The sequence below is a fragment of the Geotrypetes seraphini genome, chromosome 3 (genome assembly GCF_902459505.1).
Source record: "Geotrypetes seraphini chromosome 3, aGeoSer1.1, whole genome shotgun sequence".
NCBI classification, from domain to species: Eukaryota; Metazoa; Chordata; class Amphibia; order Gymnophiona; family Dermophiidae; genus Geotrypetes; species Geotrypetes seraphini.
In genome coordinates, this window is record NC_047086.1 from 237757589 (window position 1) to 237774364 (window position 16776).

Below are 16776 nucleotides of genomic sequence, written 5' to 3' on the forward strand. Positions count from 1 at the left end.
CGGCGGGGTGCCCTGGCTACCAGCAACCGCTGCCGACAAGACTCCCCCACTGCTCCGGCCTGCACAACACTTGCACAGGCCGTCCATGAGTACCTCACGTCTGGAGCACAAGGAGCATTTTTTTCCCTTAAGCATGCTCATTGTGCTGAAAAAACGCCCTAGCTGTAATAAAAGTGCCGGTTAGATAAGAAAACCAATAAAAACGGCAGTTTTAAAGGGAATTGAGCCCTTTAGATCGGCACACCTTAGGATTTGTTGGGGTTTTTTTTCACTTAGTCAGAACAGACTCCACGGCTCTCAAAGCTAGTAGGCTGACCAACCAGAGGGCCAGGCTGTTGGCTGAGGCACCTCTACAAAAATGTGTGGAAGTGGAGGAAGGTGGGGGAGGGACCCAGCATGAGACCCATCGAGTTTAAACATAGAAACATGGAAATAGACGGCAGATAAGGGCCACGGCCCATCTAGTCTGCCCACCCCAATGACCCTCCCCTACCTTTCTCTGTGAATAGATCCCATGTGTCTATCCCATTTGGCCTTAAAATCAGGCACGCAGCTGGCCTCAATAACCTGAAATGGAAGACTATTCCAGCGATCAACCACCCTTTCAGTGAAAAAGAATTTCCTGGTGTCCCCGTGCAGTTTCCCGCCCCTGATTTTCCACGGATGCCCCCTTTTTGCCGCGGGACCCTTGAAAAAGAAGATATCTTCTTCCACCTCGATGCGGCCCGTGAAATACTTGAATGTCTCGATCATGTCACCCCTCTCTCTGCATTCCTCGAGTGAGTACAGCTGCAACTTATCCAGCCGTTCCTCATACGGGAGATCCTTGAGTCCCGAGACCATCCGGGTGGCCATTCTCTGGACCGACTCCAGTCTCAGCACATCCTTACGATAATGCGGCCTCCAGAATTGCACACAGTATTCCAGGTGGGGCCTCACCATGGATCTATACAATGGCATAATGACTTCAGGCTTACGGCTGACGAAACTCCTGCGTATGCAACCTATGATTTGCCTTGCCTTGGATGAAGCTTGCTCCACTTGATTGGCAGTCTTCATGTTCTCACTGACGATCACCCCTAAGTCTCGTTCTGCTTCAGTTCTTGTTAGGATCTCGCCATTAAGGGTGTAAGTATTGCATGGATTTTGGCTGCCCAGGTGCATGACTTTGCATTTTTTGGCATTGAAGCTGAGTTGCCAGGACCTAGACCAGCGCTCCAGTAGGAGTAGGTCGTGCATCATGTTGTCGGACATTGAAGTTATGCCTATTGTGCTTTTGCCCACTACATTGCTTAGTTTGGCGTCATCAGCGAATAATGTTATTTTACCTCGCAGCCCTTCTGCCAAGTCTCTTATAAAGATGTTGAATAGGATCGGGCCCAGGACCGAGCCCTGCGGCACTCCACTGATTACCTCCATCATTTCGGAGGGAGTGCCATTCACCACTACCCTCTGAAGCCTACCTCCAAGCCAGTTCCCAACCCATTTCGTCAATGTGTCGCCCAATCCTATAGAACTCATCTTGCTCAGCAACCTGTGGTGTGGTATGCTATCGAATGCTTTACTGAAGTCCAGGTATACGATGTCCAGGGACTCCCCAACATACAGCTTCCTCGTCACCCAGTCAAAGAAGCTGATCAGGTTGGATTGGCAGGATCTCCCCTTAGTAAATCCATGTTGACAGGGATCCTGTAGATTCTCCTCGTTCAGGATCGTATCCAATTGGAGTTTAATACCATCCTAGCTTTATCCAACACAAAAGGGGAACCCAGGAGTCCAAAACAAAATTCCAACAGTACTAAGAGGGGAGCCTGTTATGGAGACTGAGGAAGACTGGATTGCAAGAAGGGAAGCTAGTCTGATATACAAGTTTGTTCTTAGTCTCCACCTGCTGGTAGCAGTGAGGTATATAACCCATTCGTAAGGACCATACCAGTCTACCAGGCGCTACAGAATTGAGGCTTATGTCAGTCAACAGTTTGCAAAATATTTGAATAGGTTTTCTTGCTTACATTTTAACAATTTGGTTTTAGATTTGCTCATAGCACAAAAACTTTATTCTTGGTTCTAACTTCTCACATCAAAAGATAGCAAGCTTAAGCAGTCTATATTACTTCAATATGACATCTCTGCTAAATTTGATGCAGTTGACCATCCGCTGTTGACTGGGGAGAACTGGTTTCAGGATTTTTTTTTAAATGTAATCATAGTTACTGTGATTGGAAAAGTGACTATCAGAGTTCTGGTTCCTGGACTGTGGAGTGCCTTAGGGCTCTTCACTGTCCCCTTTCTTTAAAAAAAAAAAAAATTTATGTCCACTCTAGGATCTATTAAGCTGAACACAGATGAACTGTTACTATCTTATGCAGATGATATTGATGATGTTTTTGATGATCTGGGTGAGACTGTTAGCAATTTATCTTCATGTGTGGATAGGACCTAGAACTGGGCGCTATATAATATGCTGAAGCTGAATTCCCTTAAAACCATAATTCTTTAGTTTAAGGAAACCAAGTATTAATATTCCACTCTCTATTTTGTTATCTCCGGGGAGGTCTCTGCCAGTTGAGGATAAATCCGGAGTTCTGGGGGTTATTCTGGACTCATCAATGTCTTTAGAATGCCAAATAAATATATCTCTAGCAAACAACTCTTTTTAAACTTAGACAGTTACACCTACTGTAGTTAGATCATATTTTGACCAAGCTTTTTTTTCACCTTGCTAATTCAGACTCTAATTATTGCCTCACCTTGATTATTGCAATGTTTTGTACTTCGATCTCTCCATGAAGTTACTGAATAAGCTCCAACATTCAGAATATTTTGGCCCGGCTGATTTACAGGATTAGCAGTTTTGATAGTATATCATCTTATATTGCAAAACTACACTGGCTTGGTTGCAAAACTACACTGGCTTGGTTGGTTTCACTAGATGTCCAAGATGCGTGCCAGTAAATTAGGCCAAGTAAAACCTGGCCTAATATACCGGCACCTACCTCCAGGATGCCTAGCGATGCTACGCATGCATAGGCACCACTAGGTGGGATTCTATAAGCAGCACCTAGCAGTTGATTGACAAACTTACAATGCACTATGAATGTACACCTCTAACATATACGGCCTCTAACGTCTACCACTAGTCTAACGTCTCCAGTCAAATTGTAAAGGCACCTCTGTAATGCTAACAAATTCTCCAGTATGTTATGAATGCACCCAAAGTCCATGTCTCCAAAATATTGTAAATGCAACCCTGCAACCAATATACTGTGAATGTACCCAAATCCTATATCTTCAAAATATTGTCAATGTAACACTGTAACCCGTTCTGGGCTCCTGAGGAGGACGGGCTATAAAACAAACTAAATACATGAATGAATAAATAAATAAATAAATGCAAAGTAGGCGCCGCTGGACGTCATCTATAGAATCCAGCCCTAACCAATTAGCAAGAGGCTAGTACAAGAGCCCTTACCACCTAGAAAATACGTGTCAGTAAAAGCACATGTGGTAATGGAAAAACGTGACATTCTTACCAGAAGGGGAAAAAAAATCAGCCATTTCCCAACAGCGCTACATGTGGCCTTAGCATGGGAAAGACCTGCGATGGGAAACTGCAGGCCACTTTTTTTTGTGCTGCTTAGTAAAAAAAAAAAAAAGTCCTAATACAGTGGTACCTCAGAATCTGAATGCCCCAGAACTCGAACAACCTGGAATCCGAACTATTTTTTTTAAATTAAAATTTGCCCCGGAATCCAAACGCTGCTTTGGAATCCGAACGTACGGGAACTGCAAGCGTTGCTCAGTTGCTCAGTTGCTTCCCCTCTGATGCAGCTTCCTGTTTCTGCCTGGGCGGTTCGCATCAGAGGGAAGCTTTGGGCTGAGCACCGCTTGCCGCTGCCAATCTTGCTGCCTATACCGGCAGGCGCCTGATCTTGCTGTTTCTGCCAGGTTCCACATCATAATTCGTTATCATTGGTTACTTTACATTACCGTACTGAACATTACTTTACTGTACTGCATTATCATTGGTTAATATGTGAGAGTGTTATGAATAAAGAATTACAAAGCAAATCCAGTGTGTTTACTGTTAAATTTATTTGAAAATCTGAGTTTGTGGGACCAAGGAACGGATTAATCCAGTTTCTATTATTTTCAGTGGGAAAAACTGTCTTGGAACTTGAACGTTTTGGAACTCGAACAGGGTTCTGGAATGGATTAAGTTCAGATTCCGAGGTACCAATGTATTAAGTTTGGGTTTAAATGTCAACAGTGCACACTATTTCTCATCAATGCACAAATCAGAAAAAAATCCTACATTTGGGGGAGGTTCCAAATGTTTCAATTTTAAAACATTATGAAATTATATAGTTGTCAACATTTGACATTTCATTTATGTCATTTCAAATGAATGCACATCTTTAATTTATATTCTAATCGGGTCAGCCTTTGGCCTCTCTCCTCTAGGTTAAATACAAATTCAAAATGAGTGAAGAGTAGGGCAAGAAGGACCTTAAGAGGTTCACAGAAAATAAAGCTGAGTATTCTCCAGATTCAAATTCAAGGAAATGAGTCTGAAAGCAATCAGTACACAGAGGAAGACAGGCAAAACTGTCAGAATTCTAAATGCACTTAGTTATGCCAAGCAAATATATTCCAAAGCTTAATGGCTTTACACACTTGGTTGCTTTCTGATTTCTATCTCTTTATCTTGTAGAGATTATTCCTGCTTTAGAGTTAGCAGCTCGGTGATGCTCAGATTTAAGAAAACCAAGACCAGGCTTCACCTGCAAGGCATCCAATTGGTTACCACTTTGAGGGGATTTAAAGTCCGGAGAGCTCGGGGAAAGGGATTTAGCATTCTTCTTCAGCTCTTCCAAGGTTGCTTCATGGGCTGCAATCTCTGTTTGAAGTTTCTACAAAATTATGAAGGGGGAGAGGGAAATGAAAGGTAAGAAAAGATAACCTGCTACAACCTGTCAAATCTCAATACATCCATGGTCAATGCCTAGCGATCAAGCTAAAGTCCAGCTGACATAAAATGTATGATTTTCCTTTCTATGGTGGCCAGGGGAGGAGGGATTTTCTTTTAATTCAGATGAAAACAACAGCTAATGTTAGATATTTCAAGTGTTCTAGCCAATAGGTGGAAATATTTTTTCATTCTGAGACTAGTTAAGCTCTGGAATGCGTTACCAGAGAATGTGGTAAGAGCGGTTAATGTAGCTGGTTTTAAAACAGGTTTGGACAAGTTCCTGGAGGAAAAGTCCATAATCTGCTGTTGAGACAGACATGGGAGAAGCCACTGCTTGCCCTGGATCGGCAGCATGGAATGCTACTACTATTTGGGTTTTTGTCAGGTACTTGTGACTTGGATTGGCCTCCGTGAAGACAGGATCCTGGGCTAGACAGACCACTGGTCTGATCTAGTAAGGCTATTCTTATATTCTTAAGTGAAGTCAAAATCAAAATATCACAAAACTTTAGATTGAATTGGGTGTTGTGAGAATTTGCAGATCACATATGTAATTTTTTAACAATAAATTTGTATTTTTATTGAAAAAGTTTTACAACCTTACATTCCGACAAGCGAAACAGTGGCAAAGCAGAAACCAGATATACAAATCTGAAATAAATTAACCCCCACCCCAAGATCATAAACGTATTTACTCTTAATCCTATATAATAAAACGCTAGCCGCGCATGCGCACTCAGACCTGCATGATCTGTAATCCCTGATCTGTAGGTCTGTGGCCAGAGTGCGTATGCGGCGGCTAGACAAAGCGGGAGAAACAGACTTGAGCACTGTGGCCGACTCAGGATGGGAGGATGCGCCGCAGCAAAGTGCTGCACAGGTACTGGAGAGGGAGAGACATATCGCTTCTGCACATACAGGTACAAACCTTCCTCCAGCGTTAGCAGCCGCAGCACGTTAAACAGGCTGCTTTGCGACTTTCTCCTGCTGTTGAGTCCCTCTGCCGCGTCACTAATGATGTCATCAATGACGCGACAGAGAGACTCAATGTCAGAAGAAAGCCGCAAACCAGCCTGTTTAACGTGCTGCGGCTGCCAACGCTGGAGGGAGGTTTGATATTAAAGTCATCTTGCTGGGAGGGTCGCAGAGTCAGCGGGGGTTGGGCTGGGAGGGGAGAGAAGCGTTTGCCAGGTGCTTCAAGCAGCAGCAGCGTTTACAATTCGCTGCTGTTGCGGCTTCAGGTCTTCCTCTCTGGCCGGTCCTGCCTACTTCCTGTTTTCATGAACACAGGACCGGCCAGAGAGGAATACCTGAAGCCAGCAACAGCAATGAATTGTGAATGCTGCTGTTGCCCGATGAAGTAGTTGAAGGAGGAAAGTGAGCAGAAGGGGAGAGAATGGCTTGGAGGGAAGAACAGATGGCAGGGCATGGAGGGAAGGAGGAAGGTATGCCAGACCAAGGGAAAAGGAAAGAGGAGATGGAGAGAGGCCATATGGGACAGAGAGAGAGGGGGCGGACACTGGATGGAAAGAGAAGAGAGGGCAGTGAATGGAAGGGGCAACATAGAGGGTGAACAGTATTCTAGCACCCGTTAATGTTTTGAAATATTTTTATTGAAATTATCAGGACTTGCCAACAAACAGATGGATTTTCAGTCCTAGCTAGATTTCACGATTTTGAATCTCAGGGTTCAAAAAGCATCCAGTAGTTAAGAGACAGCATAGGAATAGTGTACCTGGGCCTCCTGGGGTATTTGAAGGGCATCCACCCTATTGGTCAAATATGACGCCAACTGTTTATCCATCTCTTCCAGGGATTCCTTCACTGTTTGAAGAATTTGGTCATTCTCTTGCAGGGTCTTCAAGCGATTCTCCAGAAAAATCTGCTTGCTGACTGCCTATATAGAAAAGGCTTCTTAATTATATCTTTTTTTACAATTTAGTCACACTGCCTCCAAATTCCATACAATCAGACTAGTGAGGGAAGATATAAAACACCCTGTTTGGTATCTCTTTTGTAAAGAAAGCACCGGATGATACAGTTAACATCAATTCACAAGACAACACAGATATTTGCTGATGATAAATATCTCTTCAATATCAGTAGGGATAATGATTAATAAACCTCAAAACATATTCACATAATCTACTGTAAATACAACCCATCACCACTGTTATCTTCAAAATGTTAGTAAAACAGTTTTCAACATTATCAGTTAATCTATTTTACTATGGGATAGGAAAAAGGTAGCTTACTAAAATTTTGAAAATAATAGTGGGTTATGTGAAAACATTTTAATGATGAATATCTACCATATACAACAATTAGTTATTCTGGGCAGTTTTACTAAGCTGCATTAGGACTAATACATGCCCAAAACAACTTAAAATGGTGTACTATGGGACACCCTCAAGCATCCTGTGACAACTGCCTGATCTGCAAACTAATCACAAACTAAAAATATATATTTTTGAGGGGTCATGTTAGGGTGTAGAAATTCTGCAAGATAGGCACTTAAAGTTAAGAGCCTATCCCCAGATTCTCTAACCAGCACCCTTATCAGCAGCCCCCTTAAAAGCGTTCGCTGATCACATGTCAATCACGTGACAGCACCAGTTAGAGAATCGCGCCTGCAATAGCACCGGTTAGAGAATCACGCCTGATTGTGGAGCAGCCCAGGTAAACGTGGGAGGAACTGTGCCTAGCAAATGCTCAGAAAAAGCAATCGCTAGGCACAGCTCCTCCCCTCATCCCTCCTGCCAAAATTTAACAAGCTTTCTTCTGCCTGCCACTGTTTCTCTCACTGCCAGCTGAGATGTGGCAGGGGAATCCCTGATCAGTTGAGCCAGTAGGACTTCCCAAAGCGATTGGCTTCGCAGCTTCCTCCATGCTCATCTGTTTGGGGCTTCCCCTGCCGGCTCATTAGCTGAGTTGGCAGGGGAAGCCATGGGGCCTGCAGCTTCAGGAAGTCCTGCTGGCTCAGCTGATCGGGGATTTCCCTGCAGTCAACTCAGACGGCAGGGCATGCAGCAGCAGTGATGGGCAGAAGACCCCCTCCCCCCCAACCAACAGGAAGAATATCCACTCCCTCCTGCCTGAGGCTATCCCCCCCCTACACACACACACACACACCAGAAATAGGCAGAAGGGATGCCTACTCCCTCCCATTTTGAAGAGGCAAGCTTGCCGGCAGGAAGGAACGGGCAGCCTTCTTTTCGGTTTTCTAGTAAAGGTATGGGGGGTGTTGGGGGAGGGGGAGTTGTTCAGGCAGGAGGGAGTGGGCATCCCTCCTGATGATTAGGGGATGGGATTTCTGCCCTCCGTTACTACTGCCCTCATTGCCAGCTGAGCTGATCGTGGCAGGGAAATCCCAGATCTGTTTACTACAGATTTTGGTATCATCAACAAAGAAGCAAATCTTTGGAATATCACTCACAGAAATGTTTAAAAAAGAGCTGGGCCAAGGGCTGATCCATGAAGCACACAAAAAAGATACCCCTATCCCAATCAAATTTTAAATAATCTGCAATATATGCATTCAATCTGCTGGCCTGCTGGACCAGTTGGTAGTCTAGGATGGGGGTAAAGTGATTAGGGTTGTTCTCTCACAAGCACATTTTGCCCTTTCACCATGCATGATGCTCTCAGACTGGAAGTCTTAGTCTGCATCATCATATAGGATCAGTAAACTAAGCTTCTGCAAAAGGAAGCTCCATGAAACCAATAGCCAGCAGCCAGAACACTAATCCTAGAAAGTTTTTTATGCGCACAGTGCACAATGAAGCTGTGGAATTTGATGCCAGAGGACAAAGTCAAGGCCATCAACATAAGATTAAAAAGGGGATTAGCTTGTTCCCAAAGGAAGAGTTCATAAAATGTTATTAGCCAGACACACCGGGGTGGGGTAAGCTATTGTTTATCCACAAAAATAAATTGTGAGAAATTCTATCTTGAGATCTGCTGGACACTTGTGACCTGGAATGGCTCTGCTGATTTCAAGCAGAATCCTGGGCCTGACTAGAAAACAATCCTCCCTCAACTTCTTACCAAATGACTCAGCTCTTCATAATGGGCATTAAAGGCCTCCAGTTTTTCACTAATGATGTCATCTAGAATTCCACCATCGATCAGTGTTTGACCTAGCTCACGTATTTGGGTTCTATTATCTGCTGGATGCCGCAGAACAGACTCGAGAGACTACATAAAACACACAATAAAATGCAATAGTTAGCCTATCTTGTTTTTCTTTATAACACCCACTATTTCTTCTTCAATACTGGTAATAAGGAACCACCACCATTTCTTCAGTTAACGGAGCACATTATCAGTAGATTAACAAGAAAAATACTACAGAGCAAACAAAATAATTCTGCACAATTGAATCAATGTTCCCATTTAAGTTAAAATTGAAAATACTACATATCTTTCATTACAACCTATCTAAACCCAATGAGTACTATACATAAATTGATTAACCTTATAATATAAGAGCTAAAGGAGCATATAAATTGAGACATGATGATCTGCCATTTTCTGACTGAGGAACAATGTTTATTATTTGGTCACACTTCAAACATATGATTAATTTCACTTGGTAATTTGTCATGGCCAATTTCAGTTTCAAGGAATGCTCATAACCAAAAAATATTCTGGATGGATTCCAAACTACTGAGTACACAACTAGATTGGAATCCATCCAGAGCATGGAGTACGGCAAATTGAATCAACCTAAGAATTCTTCAAATATGTTGTTCAAGGGCGTCTAAGACCAGATAGCGCCCTTAAGTAGACTCTGCAGAAGAAATCAGAGTGAGCTTGAATACTCATAATGCACATTAGTACTGGATGGTTCTTATGCTCATTTAATTAAAGGTACCGAGGGGAAAAAAGGCTGGGAAGAAACAATGGACAAATCACAGGAGTCGACAAACCCAGAAGAGGAGGTTATAAGGATTGTAACAACAGAGAAGAAACTAAAGACCGAAGCACAGGGAAAGGAAATAAAGACAAGGATATACAAGGATCTAAATTGTATATATACTAATGCAAGGAGCCCAAGAAACAAAATGGGGGAATTAGAAGCCATGGCCAATGCAGAGGACATAGACATCATTGGAGTCTCTGAAACGTGGTGGAATAAAGAAAACAAATGGGATACAGCACTGCCAGGACAGGTCAGGACAAAAAGGAGGTGGAATATCCCTTTACATAAAAGAAAGCATACAATCGACAAAAATGGACACAGCAGAAACGACCAACAAGCTAGAATCGCTATGGGTTAAAATACCTGGAAGGAAAGGGCCTGAAATAAAGATGGGCTTATACTATCGTCCGCCCGGGCAATCAGAAGATATTGATGAAGAAATGGAAGCCGAGATGAATCGAGAATCCAAAAGCGGTAACGCGGTTATTATGGGAGACTTCAACTACCCCGGGATAGACTGGAGTCTTGGAAGCTCAAATTGCACTAGGGAGACAGAATTCTTAGAGGTTATACAAGATTGTTTCATGGAGCAGCTTGTCAGAGAACCGACGAGAGGAAATGCCACTCTGGATCTAATCCTAAATGGGTTAAGGGGACCTGCTAAAGAAGTAGAGGTAGTGGGACCGTTGGGAAACAGCGATCATAATGTGATCAAGTTCAAGGTTGAGGTAGGAATACCGAAAGGAAAGAGAACCATAGCGACAACTTTAAACTTCAGGAAAGGAAACTATGAAGCAATGAGGGAAATGGTAAGGAAGAAACTTAGGAACACTTCAAAAAAATGGCAAACGGTAGAACTTGCCTGGTCTTTTCTCAAGAACACGGTGAGAGAGGCGCAAAATCTATATATCACCAGATTCAGAAAGGGGTGCAAAAAGAGTCGAATAAAGGACGCGGCGTGGATATCCAATACAGTGAAGGAAGCGATAGGCAATAAGAAAAATTCATTCAGGAAATGGAAAAAGGACAAAACTGAGGGGAACTGGAAAGAGAACAGGAAGTATCAAAAAGAATGTCACCGAGTGGTTCGAAAAGCCAAAAGAGAGTATGAAGAGAGGCTAGCCAGGAAAGCACAAAATTTCAAACCGTTTTTTAGATATGTTAAAGGGAAGCAACCGGCTAGGGAGGATGTGGGACCGCTGGACGACGGTGACAAGAAGGGAGTGGTGAAGGAGGAGAAAGGGGTGGCAGAAAGACTTAACGCGTTCTTTTCATCTGTATTTACAAACGAAGACACATCCAACATTCCGGAACCTGAGCAATTCTTCAATGGAAATCAGGCAGAAAAATTAACAACCATGGAAGTGAGCCTTGAAGATGTACACAGGCAGATAGATAAATTAAAAACAGACAAATCCCCGGGTCCGGACGGAATCCATCCAAGGGTTCTGAAGGAATTAAAGGAAGAGATAGCGGAACCACTGCAGCAAATTTGCAATCTATCCCTGAAAACAGGCGTGATCCCGGAGGACTGGAAGATAGCCAATGTTACGCCCATCTTTAAAAAGGGATCAAGAGGTGACCCAGGAAATTACAGACCGGTGAGTCTGACCTCGGTACCGGGGAAAATGGCAGAAACACTGATAAAAGAAAAAATTGATGAACATTTTGAAAGAAACGAACTTCTGATAACCAGCAAACACGGTTTCTGCAAGGGAAGATCTTGCCTAACTAACTTATTGTAGAAAAAACACAAAAAGGCAACCTAGTCACATCAAGGTTTGTGTGGGGGATGCTCAAGATGCCAAAATTGGCTCGCAACTAACAAACCAAAATGGGGTGAATATAATATAGGGTGCTCTCAGTGTGAACCCTCAGTGATAGGAGCGCAGCTCCGACACTTCACTTTGTTTGATTTAGTGGACTCAGGTCCCTTTAATTTCAGCACACTCAGGGTGCTCAATGATGGTGTGTGGGTAGAGGCTTACCGCCTTGACCCAGAAGTGAAGTGTCGGAGCTGCGCTCCTATCACTGAGGGTTCACACTGAGAGCACCCTATATTATATTCACCCCATTTTGGTTTGTTAGTTGCGAGCCAATTTTGGCGTCTTGAGCGTCCCCCACACAAACCTTGATGTGACTAGGTTGCCTTTTTGTGTTTTTTCTACAGTAGGAATTTTGGCAAATTTGGAGTGTATTGTTGTTGTTGTAACTAACTTATTGCACATCTTCGAAGGAATTAACAAACGGATGGACAATGGAGACCCCATAGACATCATATATCTTGATTTCCAAAAAGCCTTTGACAAGGTGCCCCATGAACGCCTACTCTGGAAACTGAAGAACCATGGGGTGGAAGGAGATGTACATAGATGGATCAGAAGCTGGTTGGCGGGTAGGAGACAGAGGGTGGGAGTGAAGGGCCACTACTCGGACTGGAGGAAGGTCACGAGTGGGGTCCCGCAGGGCTCAGTACTAGGGCCGCTGCTATTTAATGTATTCATAAATGATCTGGAAACAGGGACGAAGTGTGAGATAATAAAATTTGCAGATGACACCAAACTATTTAGTAGAGCTCGGACTAAAGAAGACTGTGAAAAACTGCAAAGGGACTTGAACAAATTAGGGGAATGGGCAACGAGATGGCAGATGAAGTTCAATATTGAGAAATGTAAAGTATTACATGTGGGAAACAGAAACCCGAGGTACAACTATACGATGGGAGGGATGTTTTTAAATGAGAGTACCCAAGAAAGGGACCTGGGGGTGATGGTGGACTTGACAATGAAGCCGACGGCACAGTGCGCAGCAGCTGCTAAGAAGGCAAATAGAATGCTAGGCATCATCAAAAAGGGTATTACAACCAGAACGAAAGAAGTTATCTTGCCATTGTATCGAGCGATGGTGCGTCCGCATCTGGAGTACTGCGTCCAATATTGGTCGCCGTACCTTAAGAAGGATATGGCGATACTCGAGAGGGTTCAGATGAGAGCGACAAGTCTGATAAAAGGGATGGAAAACCTTTCATACGCTGAGAGATTGGAAAAACTGGGACTTTTTTCCCTGGAGAAGAGAAGACTTAGAGGGGATATGATAGAGACTTACAAGATCATGAAGGGCATAGAGAGAGTAGAGAGGGACAGATTCTTCACACTTTCAAAAAATAAAAGAACAAGAGGGCATTCAGAAAAGTTGAAAGGGGACAGATTCAGAACGAATGCTAGGAAGTTCTTCTTTACCCAGCGTGTGGTGGACACCTGGAATGCGCTTCCAGAGGGCGTGATAGGGCAGAGTACGGTACTGGGGTTCAAGAGGGAATTGGACAATTTTCTGCTGGAAAAGGGAATAGAGGGGTATAGATAGAGGATTACTGCACAGGTCCTAGACCTGTTGGGCCACCGTGTGAGCGGACTGCTGGGCACGATGGACCTCAGGTCTGACCCAGTAGAGGCATTTCTTATGTTCTTATGTAGGTACCAGAGCCTATAGAAGTGTGGGACAAACTGGCAATTTGGAGACAATAGCACTGCCATATGAATGAGCAAGACAGGTCATCTGTACTCCAGGAAGGTTGGGGATGAGGATACTGTCTGTAGAAGCAAGATTCATAAGAACCTGGAGGTCATTTTTTGAGGTGATACCTAATGGCCAGATTTAGAACCTATGATGCAGGGTCCCAGAAGATATCTCAGGGTCATTGCTGCAATGGCCACACAAGGATCAGTGGTAGGGTGAGTTTCTTAATAATAAATGAGGGGTACCAGAAGCAAGAACTGGTTCCAAATGAGCTGGATAAAAACAGAAGGAAGGAAATACTGGACCAAAAAATGCTGCACAATAGAAACACGTAGCATTATCTTGAATACCTTGGCTTTGAAACACTCTTTATTAGGTCAGCAGGATGTTTCATTTTGTTTGTTTGGGGTTTTTTTTTACAAGATGTTAAATGCTACTATTGCTTAATTTATTGATTGAAATACCTCTAGTGCTTCACCGATAGCATCTACTCTGTCTGGCAAATTATCACAGTTTTGCATTTTTTCCTCCAATGTGTTTAACCAGTTGGTCTCTAGATCCAAATACTGAAGCAACTCAATCCAACAAGACCACACTTCCTAAGAGAAACAGAAAGCAGCAAGGTTAGCCCACCCGATATGTCTCCAAGATGACCCACCCTATGTTTCTGTTCTATGTTCTAGAAAGAAGTATACGACATTCTTAGACAAACATGGCTTCAAGGACAAATCTTCACGCTGTGCAGGGGAGTCTGCCACAACAAATGTTTAATCCACCTGCCTTCCCTTTCAGAAGTTCTAGTTTCTCTAGCTTTTATTTTAAACACAGTATTCCTCTCCCAACAGTAAGCCTCCCTTCCCAAAACCCAAATGAGAAATAAGTTATAAAACCCAAGGTGCCCAATGGAACTTTTCTATTTGAAAATGCAAGTTTTGTACATGTTAGTGGTGTAATACTCTGCAGTCATAGAGTAGAAAGCAGATACATTAATAATAACTTTATTTTTGTATACCGCAATACCACAAGCAGTTCAGAGCGGTTTACAGAGGAAGAGACTGTATACAGACAGCGATGTAACAGAAAAGGACTTTCAAATTACATTAGCATGCCAAGAGTAGTCAAGATTTATACGGAAGCATTTCAGAGATACAACAAGGCAGGAAAGGAGTCAGAGAAATTTGTCAAAGAGATAGGTTTTAATTGATGGCAGAGTAAAATTCTCAATTACCTTATGCAAAAGTTCCTTAGAGATGAACAAGCAATTTGAGAAAACAGTTTCTGAAATATCAAACACAATAAAAGTGCTGCTTATGTTCCCATACCTCAAGAGTGTGACATTTTCCACGGATTCTATTGCAGAGATGTTGGTAGTTCTCCAACACTTCATTAAGTTTGGGCATCAAATCCTGGCCACCAGACGGCACAGCAGCCAATGTCTTGATATTGTCTTTCAGAATCTTCACTCTCACCTCCTTCTGCAACACGTCCTCTTTTGCTCTCTGTGCAAGAAATATTCTAGTTTACCTTTTATTTTCTCTCAGCCTCTTCTCGACAGGGTTAAAGAAATAAAATCTCAATACTATAGATTCAGCACTTGATCCATCAAAAGTTCTCTCTCATTTTATGTTGACTGGACCACTAACGGCCTCTTTTACAAAGCCGCACTAGCAGCTGTGCTGCACTAACGACCCCGAAGCCCATAGAGATTTAAAGGGCTTCGGGGCTTTTGCCACACAGCTTTGTAAAAGAGGCCATAAGAGCTCTTGTAGATTTTCAGAAGTTTAAGAAACTTCTATAAACTACATTATTTGTAGAAGCATTTCAATAAATGCTTTTTTTCCAGGATTATGAATATTTCTGTATTGATACACTGTCGAGTGCTATAAAATATGGCTGATATGAAGGACCTGTTATTTAGATAATACGTTTTGAATGTTTTTTATTTTATATGATTGTCTTTTGTAAAACCGCCTAGTTATAGGCGGTTAAGAAATATTTTAAATAAATAAATAAAATGCCTGGCGGTGGCAAAAGGGGAACAAGGAAGAAGAGTAAGCTTTCAATCATACAAGCTTTTATTAAAGCAACCAGAAAGCATACATTTATGAATATTTTATTTCCCTATTAAGCTGCATATAAACAAGTCACATTAAAAGCAGTAATTTAGTGTAGCCATACTGTTCAGGAAAAAAAACCCTACATATTCTGTTCTCTTAGGCTGCTGGTTGCACATGGAATAACAGAATACTGCCTAACCTTGCCTAACTTGGACATTAGAATTTACACCAGGTTTCAGCAGGCATACATCCAGTGCTCAAATATTATGCACAGTGAGGAAGAATAAGGAATAAGACTTCCATGAAAATGTAGGTGAAGACCCCTATGAGACCCCCAGAGGATATTTTTAAGAGAAACATTGTGCTACTGAATGCAGGTTTCTGAATAATGAAAGAATCATATCTCTCCCTGTCAGCAGAAACAATATGCTTATGTGAGATGTTCATCTTTACTCTAGTAGCTGGCAAATATCTGCTGACTGTACCATTATTGGATATTTTGGGACTTTCTAAGAAGACAAACCCAGATAAACTCAGGCTACAATACTGCGGGACAAGATGTCCTACCGAAAGTTATTTGAACTGCTGATAGAGTGACAATGAAGCTCAGGAAGGAGGGGGCCTACTCTCAGAAACTATTGAACTTAGTATTAAGAATGCATTGTCAGGGGAAATAGAGGAGTCAGATTTGACAGTAGGTGACATCATGCTTCAACATGCCTCAGTGATAAGTATGGAGACCATACAATCAATAGAAATAATAAATGTGACAATCTAATGGAAAGGGAATATGTAATCTGTAACTAGGTAATACATTTGACTCTAGACTACTGAACTAAAGTATATAAGTAGCATACCGGCTGGCTTAAGCTTCAGGATGGATCCATAACAGAAGCCGGCTACTCTGTATGTTATCCATTGGCTCAATTTGCGGTACTGTTGTTCCATGTAAGCTGACTTTTGTCTATTACTAATAAACCTACATTATATACAGCAATTGGGTTGTCATAGCGAGGTCATTATTCTGAAAAGGTTAGCAGTACCTTTTCAGCAGGATCCACACTAAACGCTATTCTATATAAGGCACACACCCTTTATAGAACAGAGCTTAGCACTGAATTTTTTCAGCGCTGTTCATTGAATTTTGAAAAAGCACTGTTATTTGCAAAACAGTGTATTATGTACAAGAATAGCTGTTATAAAACCGCACTGACTGTATGCACTTATGTGCATGCAGTATGTACCTATGCCTCTATCCAAGAGGTGACTTAGCATTTATATACATGCTTTAGAAAATGTGTGTGTAC

At 42.4% G+C, this 16776-nt stretch overlaps 1 protein-coding gene across 3 annotated transcripts in view; it reads right to left on the reverse strand.

Moving 5' to 3' along the window:
- Nucleotides 1-16776, reverse strand: part of UTRN (utrophin) — a 1286828-nt gene that overhangs the window by 890982 nt on the left and 379070 nt on the right. For all 3 annotated transcript variants that reach the window (XM_033935605.1, XM_033935603.1, XM_033935604.1), the window contains 5 exons: nucleotides 14735-14911; nucleotides 13877-14011; nucleotides 9020-9169; nucleotides 6708-6869; nucleotides 4785-4913 (listed from right to left, as the gene is read on the reverse strand). In XM_033935605.1, the coding sequence (XP_033791496.1) occupies nucleotides 4785-4913; nucleotides 6708-6869; nucleotides 9020-9169; nucleotides 13877-14011; nucleotides 14735-14911 (753 nt within the window). The remainder of the gene's footprint in view (nucleotides 1-4784; nucleotides 4914-6707; nucleotides 6870-9019; nucleotides 9170-13876; nucleotides 14012-14734; nucleotides 14912-16776) is intronic.